Below are 22,952 nucleotides of genomic sequence, written 5' to 3' on the forward strand. Positions count from 1 at the left end.
AAGAACCTTGTTTTATGTGCAGTAGCATATGTATTAAATACACACAAAGTGAGTTAGAAATGATACTGCTGAGAATCACGGCTCAGTTTAGAACGAGTAGCGTACACCTGACAATAAGATGCCTAACATGTTGCTGGCTTTGTTGTTCTAGTGTTCATTGAAAATATAGAACTGGGTGTATTGTGACTGATATTCATTTCACAACACTAACAGCAGCACGTGGAGGAACAATTAAAGATTGTGCTTGTGAGAAAATATTTTCTTCTGTATTTTACAGTAAGCCTATTTCACATTGTGTTTACAGATTTTCTGACCTTTCCACTCAGAATACTGAGTTCATGTGAAAACTCGAAGAACAAAATTGATTGTAATGCTTAGTTGTAGGTGAACAAACAACATACAAGCCACACTCCAGAACTCACTCACACATGTTGCCCCTTATAGGAGAAAAAGCCACAAATGGCCAATATTGTGCAGCTGTTTGGTAATAAATGTGTCTGTGTGGCATTTTGCATCAACAAATTTAAAGCAGAATTGAGATTTGAGTTTTGATCCATATGTCCAGTATATGGAAGCCTATTCCTGCCAGTGGAAAACTAGAAAAAGTAAAATAGAATTTTTAAAAATCAGTGATAATTATGAGAAGGTGCAAGTCATAATTATGAGATACTAAGTCATAATTGTGAGATACAAAGTCATAATTATGACTTAGGTGAGTGTGCACAAGCTGTTTTTGAAACACTGACTCTCACTTGAAATGTGTAGATGTTTTGGCACCCCACAAGAATCTGAAAGTGAGCTGTATGAGGGTAATGTGTACTTGTGCATGACAGCGCATTGAAATAATTGAATTGTGTTTCATACATGCTATAATCCGTCGCATCAGTGAGTAATTATCCCGGCAATCCAACATTTTTGTTGTATCATTTTGTTGCCGTCTTGCCTGCCAGATGTTTGCAAATGATGGTCTATAAAGGTCCATGAAGGTCTATAAAGGTATATAGAGGTCTATAAATGTATATAAAGGTCCATAAAGGTATATAAATGCTGAAACTCAAGCTTCACCCGTTTTATTTCATCTCATCCACAGTTGGTTCTTCTGTAGTATTACTAAGATACTAAGTCAGAATTATGACTCAGTATCTCATAATTAGTCTTCCACCTCCGTAATATCTCTAAAATCAGGAATATCTAGGTCCATAGTGATGCTGAAAAACTAATCTATGCATTTGTTACTCTAGATTAGATTATTGTAACTCTTCACTGTCAGGATGTCCTAGTAACTCACTAAAAAGTCTCCAGTTATCTCAGAATGCTGTAGTCAGAAAACTTACATGTACTAACACGAGAGAGTATATTTCTCCAGTATTTACTTACCTTCTTCAGCTTCCCGTATAATCTAGAATAGTCTAAAATCCTCCTCTTAGCATACAAAACTCTACGTGATCAGGCTCCTGTATAGCTTAGAGACCTGTTAGTGCCCTATCATCCAGACAGAACACTCCGTTCTCAGTTTGCTGGTCTTCTGGAAGTCCCTAAAGTGTCTAGAAGTAGAACAGGAGGCAGAGCGTTCAGCTACCAGGCTCCTCACCTTTGGAACCAGCTCCCAGTCTTAGTACGGGAGGCTGCTACGCTCTCCAACTTTAAGGCTAAACTCAAAACCTACTTATTTGCTAAAACGTGTACCGTATAAAAACTAAGATTATGTAGTAGAACACCAACACTATATTCAAACACAATCCACCATCTACACATTGCTCTAATGGGCTGCAATGGGGGAAGTCCAGTCAGACAAGGTTGTGCCGGGGTGTGGCCAACCCCCCACTTCTGAACCTCGTTGTATACCTAACCCAACACATTGATTACACACCATTTACACTGATGTCCACCCCATACTCATTCTCATTCCACTCACACATAGTTTAGCACCAGGTGTTTCCTGCAGACCTGCTAATGGTGTATCATGTTTTTCTGCAGTCTGTGCCTTCTCCTCTTTCTCTTTTCGGTTTCAGGTGTCTTGAAGCTGAAGCTGACAGTTCCTGATCTGTGGTTCATGGCTCAACTCGTCTGGGACACTCTGATGTTCTATCTCTACCTCTGAACCTGGTTCTACTGCTGGAGATCTCTTCCTGTTAAAAGGGAGATGTTTCTTTCCACTGTCACTAAAAGCTCGTTCATGTGGATCTTGCTGGATTTTTTCCCCTTCTTATTATGAATTTTATATTTTGATAGCGCTTTAAGATGAATTTGTTGTATTTTGTGCTATATAAATGAAGTTGAATTGAACTGAATAATTATATAATATATACTGTTTTATTTCAAATAAATGCAACAATACAAAAAACAATATTACAATAAACTAAATATTTGATACAGATGGCTTCCCTTCAGAAAAAAAAAAAAACAATTACATATAATACTGCATACACATACATTTTGTGTTTGAAAGGGAGTGGGTGGAAAATTATGACTTTATCACATAATTATGATTACATTTAATTTTACTTTTCCTATTTATTGATCGATTTATTTTACTTTAGTAGCGGGAATGGACTTACACATCCAGCTGTACTGACTACTTGACAATAAATCCAGATGTGTCCTCTGGACTACAATGAGTTTGACAGTGACACCTCTGCTTATAGGCTTTAAAACGTTATGCTCGTAAAATAAAGTATTATTATTTATTTTTTAATCTCATAACCCAACAGTGCCTTTTGCTTTCATCGCTAACAAGTGTGGCCCTTTGGGGCCGTCAGTGTGCTAATCGTGCTTAATAAGACCACAGCGTGATGTTACAGCTTCATGTTCATGGATCCATGGCCGCCTGAGCAGCAGCAGCAGCAGCAGCAGCAGCAGCAGTAGCTAGCAGCTCTAAGGCTGAGGCTCACCGATGTACACACACAACTTTGAAGGCTGAGCTGTGGCTGCTCAGGTCATTGCACCCAGTGAGAGAGAAACACGGCGCTGCTTACACCGCCTCCATTTTGAATAGCCATGTAATAGCGGATTCGCATAGTTTGTGTACGGTGCGTGTGTATGTGTGAATGTGTGTGTGTTATCGCCCACTGCGCTGCGTAGTGTCAACAAGCCACATCCAAACATCCGTCGACATGGACGACCTGTTCAGCCCGCGGAGGTACTTTCACCAACTCTCAACTTCACACGGCTTAAGTGCATTTAACGATCCGTGTTGTTACTTTGAAACGCGTGAAATAGTCTGTTAACTGTCAGTGGTCACCAAGTTCGTCTGTGGCTAACAGGCTAATAGCCTAGCAGCTAGTCGCTCCTGTTGGTCTCTGCAGCTTGTGTTGGAGCTAGCATCAATGTCTGCAAATGTCATTCGAATTGGGTTAAAAAACCAGCCTCAACATGTTGTCGTTGACTGTTATCTATCATAAAGTGACAGCGGAATCCCCCCTAGATTGATGTTTGTTATTACTATTTAATGCATAGGCTACAGTAATAAGACGAAGGTAAACTGGTGTTACGGGTCTAGTGGTTTCACGCGTAATTAGTGGCTGTCTGAATGTCTCCGTGGTTGTTGGTCACCTCAGGGATTAGAACTGTTTTTAACTATGGCACAGCTTCGCTGCTCATAATTTATAACAAACAAATCAGTGTGCGTGTGTGTGTGCACGCGCGTGGGTGAGCGAGTGTGCGTGTTTATGTGTAGCAACGGGGGAAAAAAAGAAGCTTTTCCCCGGTGCTGTGGTCCTCAGGGAGCTGCCTGTCACCCAGCAGCAGCAGCAGCAGCAGCAGCAACACAGACTCTGCTCGTAATGGTGGTTACTGTGGAGATGAGCAGCCCGCTGTGACTGATGGACAGTGGTTTGTGATGGCCGCAGCGACAGATTTCCTCCCACTGGTATAAGAAAACGTAGCTGATGTAGGACCTGTGGGAGGGTTGGTGTCCGGCTGCAGAAACCAGTGGGTGACACCGTGCTGTCACATCCATACTGTATGTCAGCCATGATCAGAGGTGTAAAGAGTCCTGATATATCCTACTCAACTAGAAGTACTGTTATTTGATTGAAATTGTACTCAAGTACAAGTGGAAGTAAGCAATACTCAAGTACAAGTAAAACGTTGCTCAATTAAATAGTACTCAAAGTAAAAGTTGCTATTTCACCCCCCACGTTTATTTTTGTTAATAAATCTTGCCAAGGTTCACTTGCATACATTAACATCTCTTTATGTTAACTTGTTTTATTTTGGTTTTTGATTTGTCAAAATGTACAATTTCTTTTAAGATAAAATAACACCAATGAATTCAATTCAAAATAAGAATACAAATGCTCAGGTTTTAAGTACAGCTACATTTATGAACTCTAAAACTGAAAAAACAACCAGCATTCAGTGCTGTTTTGGCGTGGTGCGTTATGTTTAATCTGGTTGGTCGGTTGTGATGTGATGCATTTAATTGTTGTCTGGTCATTTTATTTTTTGTAGTTTCACAATGTCCGTTGATCGTTTTAAAGCAAAATAATAATAATTTGCTCAGTGACGGTCGGGTGTAGAATTGTAGTGAATTATTTTACTTATTTTAAAACATACTTAAGTCCAAGTAAATTTGCTGATTTAGAAATAAACATGCTGAGTTTTCCCTCTGCAGCCATTATATCTGTCAGCATTGCTGGGCTGGGAACAGGGTCACTGGCAGTGAATGCTCACCCAGTGATGCATGAGGGGAGTGAATTAAGGCTTGCCTGTGTGGACTGATTAAAAAGACATGGTACTGGAGCTCAATGTGCCAAAGTAGTCAGTGCTGATCGGATGAGATGCAATGGCACTTGGTTTTCATATGACAAGTAGAATTTTTGGTAACGCTTAACTTAAAGTTTTATACATAAGGCTGACATTACACTGTCATTAGCATGAATAAGTTGTCATGAAGGCAGCCATTAAGCTGTCATTAAGTGTCTTTCACTAAATTATGACACCTTTGGAGCTATGTTGGCATTTTTTGGGTTAGGTGGAGGGACCTAATGGGGTTAGGGTAATGAAGGGTTAAGTGTTAGAGTAACCAACGAGACTTAATTACAGCCTTCATGACACCTTATTCATGATAATGACAGGTATCATCATGTCATAATGATGACAGTGTAATGTCAGCCTTTATTTGTAAAACTTCAAGTAAAGTGTTACCAATTTGTTTTTATACTGTAGATTGTATTGGACTTTATAACTAAGTTTTACATATTTCCATAAACTTTGCTGAGTTCATAGTATCCCTTGATAACTTAATAACAAAACGTTCAACTTGGGCATCATTTAAAGCAGTGTTTCTCAAACTGGAGGTCCTCAAGCCATAGCTGAGAGTTCCTTGAAATGATAATTAGAAAAAAACAACTATTTTTCATGTCATATCATTACAACAGTGCATAAATACACATGGGGACCAATGCATTCATTAAACATATTTAACATGTACAGTATATGGACATGACAGTGACACACCGCTGTATCACTGTGAAGTGCGATGGCTCTCTCAAAGGCTATTAACCCGTGCAAAAAAAACGACTTAAATTTTTTTTCACCAAATAAATGTGCACATATTTTGTGTATTGGTAGTAATAGTAAAAAAGTTGAAACGTCCAAAGAATAGATCATTCCTATGGCACCTGTGGCTACAAATGGCTGTAAATTGTGTTTACCGGTAACTGACAAGACGATTATGAGGGGGTCCTTGAAAAATGTCATAGGTCTGATTTAGAGAAGTAGTTTGGGATGTCATTTTTTGTTATACTATTATTGAAAATCCCAATTTCCAAGAACCGCTACATTGTCTTTACAGCTCTGATGTTAGTGTACACATACATTCCATTATGTGTAAAGTGCTATCATGTTGGAAAGTCGTATCTATCAGCTGCAATGTATACACAATAACGGTTCATATTGACCCTATTCCATCACAGCCAGTCTCATCACTACATCCCTATACACTGTTTGCATAATTATTAGGCAAGTGAGTATTTCGACTGTCGTCGTTTTCATGCATATTTCTTAACTCTAAGCTGCGTCAATTTGAATGCTTATTGTGTTTAAGACTATCCTGTGATAAATATTTATACAATTGAGGAAGAGTTTGTCTCAAGCAGGTCAACATATTATATGAAGGTGTGCCTAATTATTAGGAAGCTTTTTACTCAGGCAGAATAACCCCAAAATAGCGATATAAAACACTTTAAATCAAACAAGTCTGTCAGATGGATGCAGTACACTTGAAGTTGTTCAGATGTTGGAGCGAGATCACAGAATCATCAAACCTTTTGGTCCAATAGTCAACAGGCTCGCAAGAAATGTGTTAAGAGAAAAAAAATGGCCTAAAACCCTGCCAATTTATTGAAGAGACTCAAACGTTAAGCTACCAGGAACCATTACCTTCAATCTAGCAGGACAGCTTATAGTACAGTGTTCAGTATTTGAAATGACATAAAGTGAAACATTACGACAGGCATTAAGACATGATTAAAAGGTTTATGAGCCGATGAGATGGGAGTGACTCTTGATGGAGCAGATGGATGGATGAGTAAGAGGCTCAGGCCTTCATTTGTACTCAGACTTCAGTAAGATGTAGTTATTTTCTGGTAATATTAAACATGGGCTAGTTGGGTTGAAGATGGATTAAACATCCTCTCCTAAACCAACAGCAAAGTTTGAAGATGCTTTTTTCAAGCTGTGGAACAGAAAAAATTCTGCATCTTTCAAAAACACATTGATTTTAATGCTCCATCATATGCATCAACGTACTCCACTGACATAAATCACCTGACTTCAAACACAGCAGAAAACGTGTGGGTCCTTCTTAAATGGGGAATTTACAATGAAGGAAAGCCCTCTGCCTCTCTGAACAGGATTACTATTACAACAACACATCATCAGTAGGGTGAAACTAATAACCTGTCACATGACAGTCTAAACCCAGCTCATTGTGTTGTTTTTTTTGTGTTTTTTTCCAATCAGATGTTTTTTTTTTTGCAAATTAAGTCCATTAATACATTATCTTAACTTTAACAGATTGAAATAAACAAATGAGATAGGATAATGTTCATCTTTTTATTTAGTTGAAATTGAATTATAATTGTACGCACCAAAAGTTGCCCAGTATTTGTCCACACGTCTTAGATATTCTCCTAAGAAAGTCAAATTTACTTTCTTAAATATTCAACATTTTGGGTTGAGCATTAAATAATAATAATAATTACGCACACAGTATAGGTACACTCTGTCTTTTAGTACTCCATAACATGGGGCAGCCTAGTTTAAGGTGCTCATGACTCCCAACCACTGTCTGAGTGAACAATAGAGGCATGTTTATTTATTTGTCTTTATAACACGTCGTGACTTATTGTTTAAGCATCAGTTACTTGGGATGGGAATGCATCAGACACAAGCAGATTCAGTATGATGCTTTGGATTTCCGTTTTTAAAATCCATGTAAAGCAGAAATAAATTTGTGTTGTGAATTTGTCACATCACAGAAACACGTGTCATTGACCGCTGAGCCAAATTTGAAAGATGACAAAAATTAGTATATAAAATTAGGTCTCAAAATCATGCTAAAACAAGCACTACTCTCTGCTCTTAAATGCTGGGGGTGTGTCAGTTAGAGGCGCTGGAACCATGCCCATGCGTTGGAAGGAAGGCGCCGCCTCCGTGTATTAACCCTAACTCTATGAGAGAGAGCAGTGTGAAAGACCAAAAAACTTAAGAAAAATCCAATGCTCGGATGGAGCCAAACGAGGTGTCAGCGGAAACGTCTACTCCACCCGAGTCCGAATATGTGCATCCCTCACAGGTAGAGTCAAAACTGCACCCGCTAGAGGCAAAAAACTAAATTGCAGTGTATAAAAGTGCTTATTTTATGGAAAATGTGGCAGATACGTTTTATGCCCCTGAGTCTGAATAAGTGGTTTGTTTTTGGCCAGGGGCTGAATTGCACCCGCTGGAGGCCGCGGAAGTTTGGTGTGCTTCAGCTGCAGGGAAGGGTTTATGCTCATGAGGGCTCCGTTACGTAACGCGGCCCTGATTTCTGACCCTCCCATTAAATAATAAATCCTGAATACAGAAATTAGAAACAGTTTTTGAAGCCTAGCTCCAAGGGATGTAACGATTCACTCAACTCCCGATACAATTCGATTCACGATACTGGGTTCACGATACGGTTCTCTCACAATTTATTTTACAAAATGAGACTGTAGACAAATACTGTATTATTTTCCTTTTATTTTTCATTGTCAAATGAATTCCTTGATAAACTATTCAAAACAATGCAATTTAACTAAAAATGAATCTTGAATGAAATAAATAAAGGAATAATACAAATGAAAATGAAGCCTATTAATTTAAATTCTGGTTCTATAATAAACAATGCAAAACTGCATAATAGTTCTTTTTCTTTTAAAAGTGCAACTGAAAATGTATTTTGTGCCTTAACAATTGGACTTTTAAAAAAAAAAAAACCCGTGATTCCACTGATTTACGTCATATTTGTTTGGACCAGCAGAGGGCACTGGTAACACAGTGGTCAGTTGGCAGGCAGATATCTTGCAGTGAAGAAGAGAAGCTACGCTAGCAGACAGAGCTAATAGAAAAACGTGACTTTTACAGATATTCAAGTAATATTACAGATATTCTTTTGGTGCTTAAGGGGTAATGAATCATTTATTAACATATTTAAGAGTAGAAGGTGGCCAGAAAGAAAGTCTTAGCAGACTCCGCCCGCCGCCTACACTTGTGGATAGCGCCCTCTGCTGGTTAAAAAAGTACTGCGATTCAATTTTCAGGAAATCGATATCAACCGTGATACCTATGAATCGATTTTTAACTGCCTTACGATTAATCGTTACATCCCTAGTCATCATGTTCATTTACGTTAAGCGACCCTGGGTTTGTTGTTGACAGTACATGCTGTTTATTCAAATCTTCTGTTGGGTAGTGTAACTATATAACTTTGTTAATAAATGTGCCTGTGTGGCATTTTATATCAGCAAATTTAACCCTGAATTGTATTTCTGGTCAGACTCCATTTGAATTATAATCATCGAGATTTATATCGTATATCGCCGTTTTGAGAAAAAATATTGAGATATGAGTTTTGGTCCATATCGCCCACATAGAAACAAACAAGCTTTAATTAACCCATTATTCAACACTTTACAGATCTAAGTGTGACATCAACCTTGCAGTTATTTGTGCCTTTGACTCCAAACATGTTGTCTTCTTTTTAATTCATGTTTTGTTTTTGTCTATTGCAGGAGCTTGAACAGCACCCAGGGTGAGATAAGAGTGGGGCCGAGTCACCAGGTACAGAGCCCCGAAACACAGCCTGTAGAACTTTGAAGTAGTTGATTCGAAACTTTTGTTTAAGTCAGTCTTGTTTCCCTGTTCAGCTAACTCACCTTCACTCCATCCTTTCCTTAGTCATGTCTTATCTTAACAAAGTTAGAGAGTATTAGTGAACACAGCTGTTGCAGGGCTCAGGTCCCAAACACATACAGTTACCCACCCATTCACACCTGGGGGTGAGGAGGGTTAACAAACTCTGAGTCTATTCATAAACTCTGGGTCAACATACCCCACGATGGGAAACTCTGGGTATCTGATTCCATTCCAGCTGGTATAAAGTGGGTCAATCAACCCTGAGTATGTAAACCTTGGGTTACTTACGTGCACGCGCGCAATAAAAAGCCATCATCAATGGATTGACGGTTACACGAACTACCATGGTAACCACCCGGAAAAGAGTGATTTATTCACCCTGATGGGAGAAATAAGCCGGTGTTTGAGGAATATGAGCCTGTTCTAAAGGTGCGGTCACACTGAACGCACCTTTAGTGAATATAGTGGCTTAAATCACCCCTGATTAGTCGTGGTTTTTGGTCCCTTCATCACTTTATCGCTTCAGTGACGTGACGAGCGGGGAATAATATGAATAAAATGTGTTTGAGGAGACATGGCAGCAGCATAGGATGGCTGCATAGAGAGCCCTCCCGTTACACTGGATATAAAGACAGTGATTGCCGTTTGATATTGCATCATTTATATTGATTTTTAATGTCATATTGTCGCCAGAGTCATCTCAACGTCGAAAAAATAAGTCATAAAAAAAGACGGACCTGCGACCCATTGCTTCCAAGAGCGGTGTCTTAATAACTTCATAACTTCAAAGTTGCGAGATCTATAGATCAAACTGTATTACAGTATAAAACAACAATCAAGCCTCAAAAGTGGATTCATTTCAATTGTCATCTTCTCCTTTACATTATCCACAGGTTTGTATCCAGGAAACTTTAGTACAGACAATGTTATAAAGAAAACTACCGTTTGTACAAAAAAAACATAAAGCAACACAACATTAGTAATGATGTGAGCACGTCTGTGGTGTGTGATGTTACTTATGCATTTCAGAGAAGAGTGTCAAGGTACATTAAGGTGTTCAGAAACGGTGTTCAGGTGGGCGGAGCCAGGTAGAAACCCAGGGTTTCTTCGACAAAACCTGCCAGTGACCAGGTTTAGTTCACGGACAATGTGAACATGGTAACATACTCAGAGAAGAACATACCTTGCGTTTAGGAATGGGATGCTGAGAGTTTGCCTCATTTGAACCCGAACATACTCAGAGTTTGAACATAACCTGCTTTATGGAATTCCCCTCTGCTGTAATTATAGAGACACCAAACAGCTTTGAAACCATTATCAAGTCATGCATTAAAGATATGGAAACTCCACAAAGCCCTGTTGACTATTAAATTAATTGATGCTATTTATTATTGGCCAGGTAAATGTATTTGTATAGTGCATGTCATATACAAGGCAATTCAATGTGCTTTACATTTTACAGTTTAAAAATCAATAAGAACATTAAAATCAGCATTAAAAACATTAAATCAACAATGATATGATTAAAAGAAAGTAGAGAAAATGAGAGCCTTTAGCTTGGATTTAAAAATCCAAGTTTGGTATTCTGTTTGCTCCACTTGTCATCTTTCCTGAACTTGATGATTCCTGTTGTAAAGGAGTACAGTATATAAAACTTGGTTGTTAGGTGCACAGCTGCTTTGTTTACAACTTCAGTGTTGACTGCAGGCTAAACTCCCAGAGCTGCTGCCACGTCCTCCGCCTGCTTTACAGACTCAGACAGAGAACGAGGAGCTCATGTGGACACCGGGGGTCAATGACTGTGATCTGTTAATGTACCTCAGAGCAGCCAGGTGAGTGTGGCCACACAATGTGTCATTATTAACCAGTAACATCCTGTTTTTAAAGCACTCATGAATACTGCTTCATTCTTTCCACCTCAGTAATCATGCCATTCCATTAAGTGTGATAAAAGTGGAACATTTCACTTCAGTGTTTGAGCTGTAAACACTCATTTAGAACATAGTAAAGGCTTCCTTAATAACGTACTACAACATTTCAAAGTTTTTCAAAGTTAACATTTACAGAAATTGTTTATTCATGTATAGGTATTAGGGTGAGTATTGGCAAGGATGTTTCAATACGATACGTATCGCGATACGTGGGTCACGATTCGATATTATCGCGATATATCGCAATATTCTACCCAGTTAATATCAAAATTAAACGTAGAGATGAAAAATCAAGTTGCTGTATATGTTCATCAGAAGATATTGATCATTCAGAGGATAAATTGAGTCAAAACTATTTGCTTCAAAACATCCTATTTATTATTTATTTTGCACATTTTCACTGAAAAAAAGACAATGCAGTGTTACACTGTCGTCATAAAATAAAGTGCAACAAGTTTTTTTTCACTGAAACTACTGTGTAGAAGTCTCAAAGTAACCATGACAACATAATGACGGCATTGTAACAACTGTAAGTGAGAACATAAAGAATAAATCTCCCTGAGTTACTGACAATGCACAAAAGTAAGAACAAAATATTTATCCTTATGTGTCAGTTTAAACACTGATCTGAACAGATTATTTGAAATTAAAATGTCTGTGCATACATAAATATTGCAGACATTACACAATGCCATCATAAAATCAAGTGCATCAAATAACCATTGCAACACATTGAAAGCATTGTAACCACCACTGAAATATTGCACACAAAAATATTGATTAAATATCCTAAAAAAAATGATTTTTTAAATGAAAAAATTGATTTAAAATCGGCACCCCAAAAAATCGTGATATATCGTGAAATCAATTTTTTTTCCACACCCTTAATAGGTATGTGCACTTGCTCACTGAGTTACCAAATGTATTCTGTAATTTCTCTGAATATTCTTCCGATTTTCACAATTATTCAACAAGGCATTGCAGGGATTTTCATCTGCCGTATTGCAGATTTTTAATTAACCAACAGACTTTGAAATATAGAGGCTCATCACTTTGGAACAATTTACCTCAGACTCTGAAATTTATATCCACTTTGAACTCCTTTAAAAAAAATGTGTAGATGTTTTTTTTTGTATTCACCTGTTGCTTTGTATACTATATGTAAATTGTTTATTGGAATTAGTGAGGTGGCTTTATAAGACTCTGTGGTCCTCTTAACCTCTACTAGCACAGTTATGTTATAAATGCTTGATGGATTTTTAAAAATATTGTGCAAACAAATAAATGAAATAAATACATTTATGAAAATGTGTACATGTAATATTAAAAGCATGTTTTGTGCTGTCAAATTAAAGCACAAAACATGATGGATCTGAGATGATGGATCTGACATTTATTTTAGATGAAAGATATTTTTATTGTTATGTTTGTCAACAAAAACAAGTTAAGAGCCAAGAGATGTTTAATAATATCTTAAACATGGTCATTAAACATTCAAACTTGTGCTTCCAGGAGCATGGCTGCGTTTGCAGGGATGTGTGATGGCGGCTCCACAGAGGACGGATGTTTAGCAGCTTCTCGGGATGACACCACTCTGAACGCTCTTAACATGGTGCGGACTACACAGTCACAATGGAGACTCCATTGTTTTCAGAAAAAGACAATATCCTGTATTTATGTTCTGTATGTTTTCTATTTTACCTTCAGCTGCATGCAAGTCACTATGATGCAGCCAAAGCTCTTCAGCGTCTAGTAAAGAAGCCTCTTCCCAAGCTTATCGAAAAGTGTTGGTCTGAAGATGATGTGGTGAGAAATAGTTTGTTTGACTTACTTTGATTTTAACATTATGTTAGCATAAACTGCACAGTTCTATGTGTATTAGCAGATAAACCGTTCTGTGTAAGCAGCAACAGTTTATTCCAAATGAACTACAGTTAATGGCTGCTGTACACGAACTAAACAATGTGATCACCTAAGGCAGTGTTTCTCAAATAGGGGTACGTTTACCCCGAGTGGTACGCGATGGCACTACAGGGGATACTTGAGAGGGAGAAAGTGGAAATTCAACAAATGAAAAGGTTAAAAATATGTTGTTGTATAATGTTCATTTTTAGTTACAAATGATAATCATAATAATGGTGATGGAAATGGTCTTGAATAGAACATGAAATGAAAATACAAGGATCAGCCTTGGTCCCACACCTGGTGGGAGATTAAAAACTATAGAAATAAATACATTCAGGAGGCTAAATGCTGTTTCATTTTACTTATTTACAATTGGATTATTTCAAATGTGTGTTATCACTCATTTATTCCATCATTACGCTCCATAGTTGGTTTTTTCATAGAATTCTGAGCAATCAGACAATCGGACAAAGGGGGTACATGGATTCAGAAATAAGAGAAATGGGGTACTTGGGCCAAAAAAGTTTGAGAACCACTGATCTAAGGCATTGTGTCAAAATCATGTTCACTGGTTTGATCTTATGTGGGACAACATGAGTAATTTTAACATTAAAGTACACTTCCAAGTATAAATGATATGTTACAGTTTTTCTCTGTCGTTTTGGTGCTTTTCTCACATCACTTAACATTTCCACAGCAGTTAGTGCATTTCTCAAAACAATTAGTGCAAACTGCAAAACCTAGTGGATAACCTGCAAAAGCACGTCACTTGCTCAAAATGGATAGTCCATTCCTCAAAAGCAAGTATTCATGTCAATGAAACTGCCAGTGTCATCAAAATGATAAGTCATGACACCATCGTTTATGAACAAGGTTGTCAAATGGCTTTGTCATGTTTTTATTATGACAGTTTATTCTCACAGTGATTTTTTGTTTCTTAAATCTATAAAATATATAAAACAATAAATGTGTCATCTTAGAAGGTTGTATTCCAGGAAAGGGTAACTATCGCAGCAGGGGCCACAACAATGTGATTGTATCTGATCCGAGCACCACATGATCAACATTCATGTCAAGCATTTACCGGTATTATATGACCAATCAGAGCATTAATACGTCAGTTTTTAGTCATTTTGTGTGTGTGTGTGTGTGTGTGTGTGTGTGTGTGTGTGTGTGTGTGTGTGTGTTTTTTTTATCTTTTGTGTTCTTGGTGTAATTTTGTGTATTTTTCTGTCCGTTTTTGCATTTTTGTTGTCGAATAGTGCAATTTTGGGGTCACTTTCTGTACAGTTTGTTTGTCTTTGGAGATATTCTGTAGTGTGTTGTTGTTTTGTGTATTTTTGTCATCATTTTGTTTGTGTAAGTTTAGTTGTTGTGTCCGTCTTTGCTGTCATTTTATTTTTTACGAGTCATTTTGTGTATTTTTGGAATTTTTGTGTACTTTGTGCATTTTGCTGTCGATTTGTGTGTTTTGAGAGTTATCTTGTCTATTATGTTGGGCTTCATTTTTCTTCCAACTTCTCAGGGCCACATAGCCCCCGGGTCACCAGTTGCCCATGCTGTTGTATACTGTTAATCAAGTTATTTGGAGACAAATAGCAACATTCCAGCCTAGTATGTTATTTATACCAGTCTGCCTATTATTCTCTTCACAGAAACGTTTCATCAAAGGATTGAGACAATACGGAAAGAACTTCTTCCGTATTCGTAAAGAATTTCTTCCCAGCAAAAAGACGGTAAGTTCATGTTTTGCTTTTTTATTGTTTTGAAATACTCACGCTTTCTAACTTGTAGCATTGCTGTCATGCTCGTCCTAAAACTCTGCCTCCTTCCCTGCAGGGAGAGCTGATCACATTCTATTACCACTGGAAAAAAACTCCAGAGGCTGCAGGAACCAGAGCTTACCGGCAGCAGCGTCGACAACCGTCGTCCCGTAAAGCGAAGGCCCGTTCTGTGGCTGCACCTGTGAACACGCCATCTCGGAAATATTCCGGTGGGTACTTTGCTGATTCTGCTCAGAGCAATAGACTGAGTACAGTGTGAGCTCTAGTGATGTCTGATTGTTTTATTTTGCCCAGGAGATGCAAGCTCCCCGAGTGAGGATGATCTTGACAGTGAAGACAGTGAACATGATATCAAAAGCTGCAGTCACTGTGGTACAACAAGTTAGTTATTCACTTATTTAGTACTTTGTGCAGTTGTAATATTCAGTTTTGTTTTTTTTTTTCAACTCAAAACAGTGCCCTTAAACAATTTCACTGTGCACAGGCTCTAAGGAATGGCACCAAGCGGGAAGAGACCACCGATTGGTGTGTATGCCTTGCCGCACATATGAGAACAAACATGGATGTTTGCCACCCTCTCGCAAATCAGCAAGCGGCTCGTTCATGTTTAAACCTGTCAAAGTGGAAGAGGAGGTGAACAGCAAGCATGGCATGAGGACACGACGTAGCAGAGCACCAGTAAGCCTGAGGCTCATGCACCACTCACATATCTTTGTGTATTCAAGACTGGGTTGGGGTCAAATACATATTGAAATTACAATTATATCTTCAATTATGTTTAATTATAACTCAATTACGATTACAGTGGCAAGCATTTTTCCCAATTACAGTCAAAATTACAATTCTTCTTTTCCCCTTGAAATCAATTGCAATTATGTTTCCAATTAATATCTCCCTGACGCAGTGTCTGCTCGACCTGAAATGTCGTACACAGCTTGCACATAATTCAAGTGTGTGCATCCATTTTTTTGGACCTATTTAGTGATTACATTTGAAAATATTTATTTTCATTTTATTTTGACGGATGTGAGAGGGGGAGGGGCGTCTGAACCACACACACATAGAGCCGTTTAGAGAGAGCGTTGCAACAACAAAATAGTTCCCGGAAGTTATTGGCGGGCAATTCGAATACATTAATTCCAAGTGACATAACTGGGATTTTAGGTTGTTAGGCTTCCTTATCAATGAAAATAGTGGTATTAATGTTTTTGGTGTGGGCGTCTGATCCTGTTTTCTGTCACTTTACGTCTTCTTTTCAATTCGTTTTAAATTAGCGAGAGAACTGACAGTTTAATTAATTTGTGTAGTTTTTATCAAATGTTCATAACAATCACAATTACAAAGTCAAGTATCTGAACTAAATTACACTTCATTTACGATTACAACAGCAACTTTTTTTTCCAATTACGATTTCAGTTATAATTACATCATAATTGTAATTAATGACCAATTACACAATAATAATTATAATAGAACCCCAACCCGGATTTAAGGCATGTTTAGCCTGGGACATGTTCATCAGAATATTAATAATAACTTAGAAAAACTACAATTTTTGCTATAGAAAGTGTTTTTTGTTGATGCTGTGTGTTTTTGGGTTAATAATGCTAATAACTTGGGATGTTTTTCTTCCTTTTTAAAGCCGTTGTCATCCTTAAGAAGCGGCCACAGGAGACTTACAGGTTCCCCTACCAATGAGGTTCAGTCCAGCAACCGGCCGGCCCTCAGCTCTTTGAGATCATCCTCTGCAGACAGTAGGAATGATTCTACAAAGAAAACAAGCAAGGTAAACACATAGCTCACCTCCTATGCACACAACAGTCAGATGTTCCGTATTTCATCTCCCAAAACAATTCATTCATTTTTACATTTTTTGTTGATTCTGTAGAAGATAAAAGAGGAGGTAACTCTTCCAAAGTCTACGAAACGTTCAAGGGAGATTTCAGCTCAGGAGCCTGATGAGCCCGAGAAGGTGTTGCCTAAAAGGTTGAAGGCACAGGTGAGGAATCTGCACTTGAGGGGTTTTGTTTTTAGCATCAGTAGGTATGCGTTAACAGGTGATCTCTCCTCCAGGATGTTCAGGGCTCCCGCTCAGAGGGAGAGGCTGAGGTGGAGGAGGAGAGCTCCTCTGAGAGCCGCAGTGCTCAGGATGATGTCAGTAGTGACGCAAAAGACATCGATCAGGACAACCGTAGCTCCTCTCCCAGCATTCCCAGCCCCCAGCAGGGCAATGAGAGCGACTCGGACTCATCCGCTCAGCCCAATGGCGTCCCCCCTGATCCAAGTGCTGCTGCAGCAGTCCTGACTGAAACCCCAGCCCCTCAAACCCCACTTCCCTTTCAGAGCCTCCCTGTTCCTCCCCAACCACAGAAAAGTACACCTACTGCTGAAGCAGCTCAGAGCCCCCCTCCTCCCTCTCCTGAAACCCCTCAACCAGCCCCGGCTCAGCCTGCCAACATGGTGTCCTCAAACAGCCGGGCACAACCCAGCCCCCCCTCTCTGCCTGCTACACCAGCACCATCAGCACCTCTGGCTCTGGACTTCTCTCCATCTGCAGCATTTCAGGTTCCTCCAGCTCTCAACTCAGTTCTGCCTCCATGCCCCCCACCTCAGTCCCCACAGCGACCTTCGCCCTTCTTTCGGGAGACACCGCTCCCCCAGCCTCTGTCTGGCCCACAAATCAAGCCTCCCCCTACTACACCAATCCCACCGTCACACAAACAGCTGCCCCACCAGCCAACCACACCTTTCCACCAGATGCCATCTAATCTCCCTCCTCCCCCCGCCCTGAAGCCCCTCAACTCTCTTCCCCACCAACACCCACCAGGAGCTCCCCCTCCTCCTCTTCAGCTGATGCCGCATCCTTTACCGGTGCAGTCACTGCCAACTCCACATCCAGTGATCTCCCATGTGCAGACCCAACCAGGGAAAAGCACCAGCTCCTCAAACCCCCTCCCCTCTGCCACGTCGTCAGCCATCGGCCCTGTTCCAAGTCTCCAGTCAAGCTTCCCCACTATTCCTCTGAGACCTTCACCCAACGCTGCTGTGGGAGGTTCACAAATTCAGATTAAAGAGGAACCCCTGGATGAGATAGAGGAAGCTGAGAGTCCACCGTCTCCGCCTCGTAGTCCATCACCTGAGCCCACTGTCATTAATATGACGAGCCATGCTAGTCAGTCTGCACGGTAAGTTTGGACTGTGTAAAATCCCATCAAAATGTAAATTTGTAAAATATACAAGATTGCTCTGGAAAAGAATAAATAAGTAATTAGAACAACTGGAGGTAGACTTCTTGGATTAAAGATAGTGTTTTAGGACTGTTGAAAGACTAATACTCAGAATATTGTCTTCGAATATTTCTAAAAAATTTAAAGTGTAATGATTTGAAATGTCTAGGTTTCCTATTCTGTTTACATGTACTGCGTCATGTTTTCTCGGAGAAGAAGTGGTCATGTGACCATGTACGTCATTCTCTGTGACGTGTATTTGCGGAAAAAGTGTTTCCATAGCGCTTTTGCGATACATTTCAATATTGAAACCTCATGAAAGCATAAAAACTTTTTAGCGATATTTGAGTGTTTTTTCAAAATTCAGGTGTTTCCATTACCATATTTTATTGCACTATTTAGATTTTGCACATTTCCAAGGGTAATGGAAAACACATTAACTGATGGCTTTTGGCTGTGCTGTATTTTGTCTTCTAGGTTTATTAAACATTTGGACCGTGGTTATAATTCGTGCGCTAGGACAGACCTTTTCTTCACTCCTCTGCCATCCTCCAAGCTGGCAAAGAAAAGGGAGGAGGCTGTGGAGCGAAGCAGGAGAGAAGCTGAGCTTAGTGCTCGGCAAGAACGTGAGAGGGAGAAAGACAAAGAAAGAGAGCGAGAGCGGGAAGCAGACAGAGCTGCTGTGAGTGCACATCCTCTCTTTTATGTCTGCAGAAATGCATCAGGTATGTGACACATTGTGTTTTCTTCTTTTTCCACAGAGAGCTTCCAGCTCCTCACATGACAGTCGTATGAGTGACACACAGATGGTGGTCCAGGGTCATGGACGCACCCCGTACGACCAGCCGCCCACCACCGTGGCAGCCGTGCCTCCTTACATTGGCCCGGATACGCCCGCTCTGCGCACTCTGAGTGAATATGCCAGGCCTCATGTCATGTCACCCAATAACCGCAACCATCCTTTCTACGTGTCGCTGAGTCCTGGAGACCCCCTGCTGGCCTACCACATGCCCGGTCTGTACAACGCTGAGCCCAGCCTCAGAGAAAGAGAGCTGAGAAACCTCCGGGAGAGGGAGCTCCGCGAGAGGATGAAACCTGGCTTTGAGGTCAAACCACCAGAGCTGGAGTGTTTACACCCTTCTGCTAATCCCATGGAGCACTTTGCCCGACATGGGGCGCTGAGTCTTCCCCACATACCAGGACCTCCACACCACTTTGCGCCCTTTCATCCTGGGTTAAACCACCTGGAGCGTGAGAGGATGGTGTTGGCGGGTCCTCAGCTACGCCCAGAGCTGAGCTACGCCGAGCGCCTCACCGCAGAGCGACTTCACGCTGAAAGGATGGCTTCTGTGGCAGATCCCGCCGCCAGGCTTCAGATGCTCAATGTGACACCTCACCATCACCAACACTCTCATATTCATTCTCACCTCCATCTTCACCAACAGGACCCCCTCGGTCAAGGTTTGTACTACTCACAACAGTAGGACTGGGCAATATATCCAGATTCAAGATTTATCGAGATTTCTATTTTGGCGATATAGAAAATTACAATATCGCCTATATTTTTATTTTTTAGATTATTTTGTCTTAAAATACTTCTCAGAACAGCATCAAAACACAGTTAGATGGATTGCTGAATGCATCCTCTAAACAAGTCACACTACAGAACTCACTCACATGTGCTGTCCCTTATAGGAGAATAAGCCCAAAGTGGAACATATTGTGTGGCTGTTTGTTAATAAATGTGTATGTGTGGCATTTTTCATCAGCTAATTTAACTCAAAATGATCTTTCTGGTAAGACTTTATTAAGTTAAAAATATCGAGATTTACTGTATATCATATATCGCCATTTTGAGAAAAACTATATCGAGATGAGTTTTGGTCCATACCGCCCAGCCTACTCAACAGTATAATCCTGCAAATCTGCAATTTACTAACTGATCACTTTATTCTGTTTTTCCTTCCACAGGCTCAAGCCCTCATCCTCATCCCATGGTAGAACCCCTGCTACCAGGACCACGTTTAGCACGATTCCCTTTCCCTGGAGGCCCAATCCCAAATCATTTACTCAATGACCTTCCTCATGATCATGAAATGCTGCGCCACCCACTGTTTGGTTTGTCAATTTAAAACCACCACACTTTTAAGTTTTGTCTGAATTTTAAAGTGTTTTTACAAGTGTGTTAAAACAATTTGTGCTGTAGGTGCTGCGTATCCTCGAGAACTGCAGGGTCCGATCCCTCAGATGTCCGCCGCTCATCAACTGCAGGCCATGCATGCTCAGTCCGCTGAGCTGCAGAGGATGGCCATGGAGCAGCAGTGGCTGCACGGACATCACCTACACGGAGGCCCTCTACCAAGTCAAGAGGATTATTACAGGTGAGGTTTTTTAAAATTCTTACTTTTGATGCTTTGTTTTGAAACTACAAGTCACTATAATAAGGATAAGAATATATGTTGTCATTGCCCCAGGTAAACAATGAGACTTAATTAGTGTGAGCCACAATACCAAACCAGTACAAAACAAGGATATTTAAACATATATACATATATAAACCTTGCCGGAATTGTTTTCGATGGTCGTTCGCGGCAGGTTTGTTTGAAGTGGCGGTGCTCAGCGGTGTATATATTATTATAAAACTTTATGAGTTAATCTGCTTCTGTCCTTTGTCTGGTTTTTTGTTGTTGTTCTTTTTTCTGTGGTTTTGTGTTTTTGCTTCTATTGTTTGTCTTGCAATAAAAACATTAATAAAAGATATATAAACAAAGAAATAAAGCTGGGACGATACTCCTTTGTCCCGTTTTGATTTTAATCACTATTCTTGTGTGCTGATTTGATTTAAATTGTGATTCTGATTTTACAAGTATTGCGATTCTCCAGTGACGATTATCACAATTTTTTCTTTATCCAAACACATAAGTTGAATCCTAAACTTCTAGAAATATGTCACAGTTCCAAGAAACAATGCACATCACATCACATTCAGTCATTCACTGATTTATCATTATTTATTCAGTGATTTATTATTATTTAGACTGAAAGAAATAACAAAATAAAACCTTTATCAAAAAAGGGATGAACATGTACAAAACAACATATTTGTACAGAACTTTTTGAAGTTCGTCAGCTGAAACTTTTAATGTTCATTAGGCTGGTGCTTGGGAGTGTCAAGGTTTTTGTGTAGGAACTGGAGCTGGTCAACATGCCAGTTGTTAGGCTGCTCCACAAGAGAATTCACAATGTATTGCAGTGTGAAGATCGGCCGCATTTTTCTGTCCGAGCCACAGTTAAAATCTCTCTTTTTTCCCTCCTCATACTAACGACAGATTAATGTTTGTTTGTGTGGAAAGCCTGATTTTATTAACTCCTTACATTCAGAAATGATTGCCCCCCTCCCAGGATCCCACACCATGCAGCTCCTCTGGTGCAAAGTTCACCACAGTAGTCTCACCAGTGCGGACCCCCGAGGGGCCCTCGCTTTGAATGGTTTTTAAAGGAGGAACTGTTTGTTCTTTGATTTTTGGCTCCAGCAATACTTTTACAAGATAGTCTACCAAGTCTTTATCCCCTTGAATGCCTAACAAGGCAACTGGACAATTATTTTTGTAACAGTCAGTTGTGTAAATTTACGATTGTTTGCATTCCTTTCATTTGCAGCCGTCTGAAGAAAGAAGGTGACAAGCCATCTTGAATCCCAGGTGGTGCATGCTCAGAATTCCTCCATTGTACTCAATACTGTGTACCTTTCTAAAGCTGTAAAAAAAAATATTTTAAGTTTTTTTATATATATATTTTAAGAACACTCTTTGTGAATGTTGATGTGCATTACTTGTTCAGCACTTAATAGGACTTTCAAAGTCCGTCTGGGTTTTTCATATCGCTGTAGGGATTTCTACTTGTTTTTTCAGTCAAAACAATGGTTCGATTTATCAAAGGCTTGGGTGATAGATGGTTACAGGTTTCCGCTAACCTGCTGTTGAAAGATTTTATGTGAGAAGTGGCAGAAGCACAGCTTGTTTTAAAGATATGAAAGCAGACAGACTTTGATGTCAACTTTAAATGTTCCTCTGATGGTTTCTACATGACTCTGTGTACAGAATGACATTGAAATCAGTGTGTTGATGATTGTACCGACCTAGCATGATTCAGCCCTCAGTCGTCACCAAACTAGAATAGCAAGTTGCATTGTGGTGTTTAGGCTATGGAAGCATCGTAGTGGTTGGATCCTAAATCTGATGAATACTTGGTAAAAAATCTTAAAGTTTGTATATCAAAATATCTTTTCACATTATAACCTAAGCTTTTATTCACTCCTTTCTGAGATTGTATATATCTATAGATAACATGCTCACAATATTCTATATAAATAGGTACAGGTCATATATGATTAGATGTGATCCCCAGAATTAACCCTGATTCAACACTACAGCATTAAAATTACAAGTTAAGAAAATTATGTATTGGAAAATGGGATGATTTAATGATTAGAATGTATATTGTCAGTACAAACAATGTTTTAACAAGAACAGTTACTTGTAATATTTTAATCTCCTAATTGGATAGAAACTAAATCTTCAAGTTTTTAAAGATTTTTTTTTTTTTGGTCTAAGATCAATATTTATGTGACACAATTAATAAAAGTGTATCCATGGCATATTTATTTCAATAAATATTTCTCCAATGACACTGGGCTCTAGTTGACTTTCTGAATAAGTTTG

At 39.4% G+C, this 22,952-nt stretch overlaps 1 protein-coding gene across 2 annotated transcripts; it reads left to right on the forward strand.

Moving 5' to 3' along the window:
- The first annotated feature begins 2,899 nt into the window (after positions 1 to 2,899).
- rereb (arginine-glutamic acid dipeptide (RE) repeats b) lies at positions 2,900 to 22,920 on the forward strand. Of its 2 annotated transcripts, none has more exons than XM_028446440.1 (17): positions 2,900 to 3,139; positions 9,261 to 9,309; positions 11,092 to 11,216; positions 12,828 to 12,927; positions 13,023 to 13,121; positions 14,876 to 14,956; positions 15,060 to 15,213; positions 15,299 to 15,385; positions 15,489 to 15,682; positions 16,647 to 16,790; positions 16,893 to 17,003; positions 17,078 to 18,189; positions 18,709 to 18,913; positions 18,993 to 19,692; positions 20,203 to 20,349; positions 20,438 to 20,612; positions 21,892 to 22,920. In XM_028446440.1, the coding sequence occupies exons 1-17, from the start codon at positions 3,048 to 3,050 to the stop codon at positions 21,923 to 21,925; spliced, it is 3,609 nt and encodes a 1,202-aa protein (XP_028302241.1). In that variant the 5' UTR covers positions 2,900 to 3,047; the 3' UTR covers positions 21,926 to 22,920. The 2 variants fall into 2 exon arrangements, with proteins under 2 accessions (XP_028302241.1, XP_028302242.1); XM_028446441.1 differs by having other exon boundaries at positions 15,299 to 15,376.
- Positions 22,921 to 22,952: the final 32 nt, after the last annotated feature.

Source organism: Gouania willdenowi, chromosome 5 (assembly GCF_900634775.1).
Source record: "Gouania willdenowi chromosome 5, fGouWil2.1, whole genome shotgun sequence".
NCBI classification, from domain to species: Eukaryota; Metazoa; Chordata; class Actinopteri; order Blenniiformes; family Gobiesocidae; genus Gouania; species Gouania willdenowi.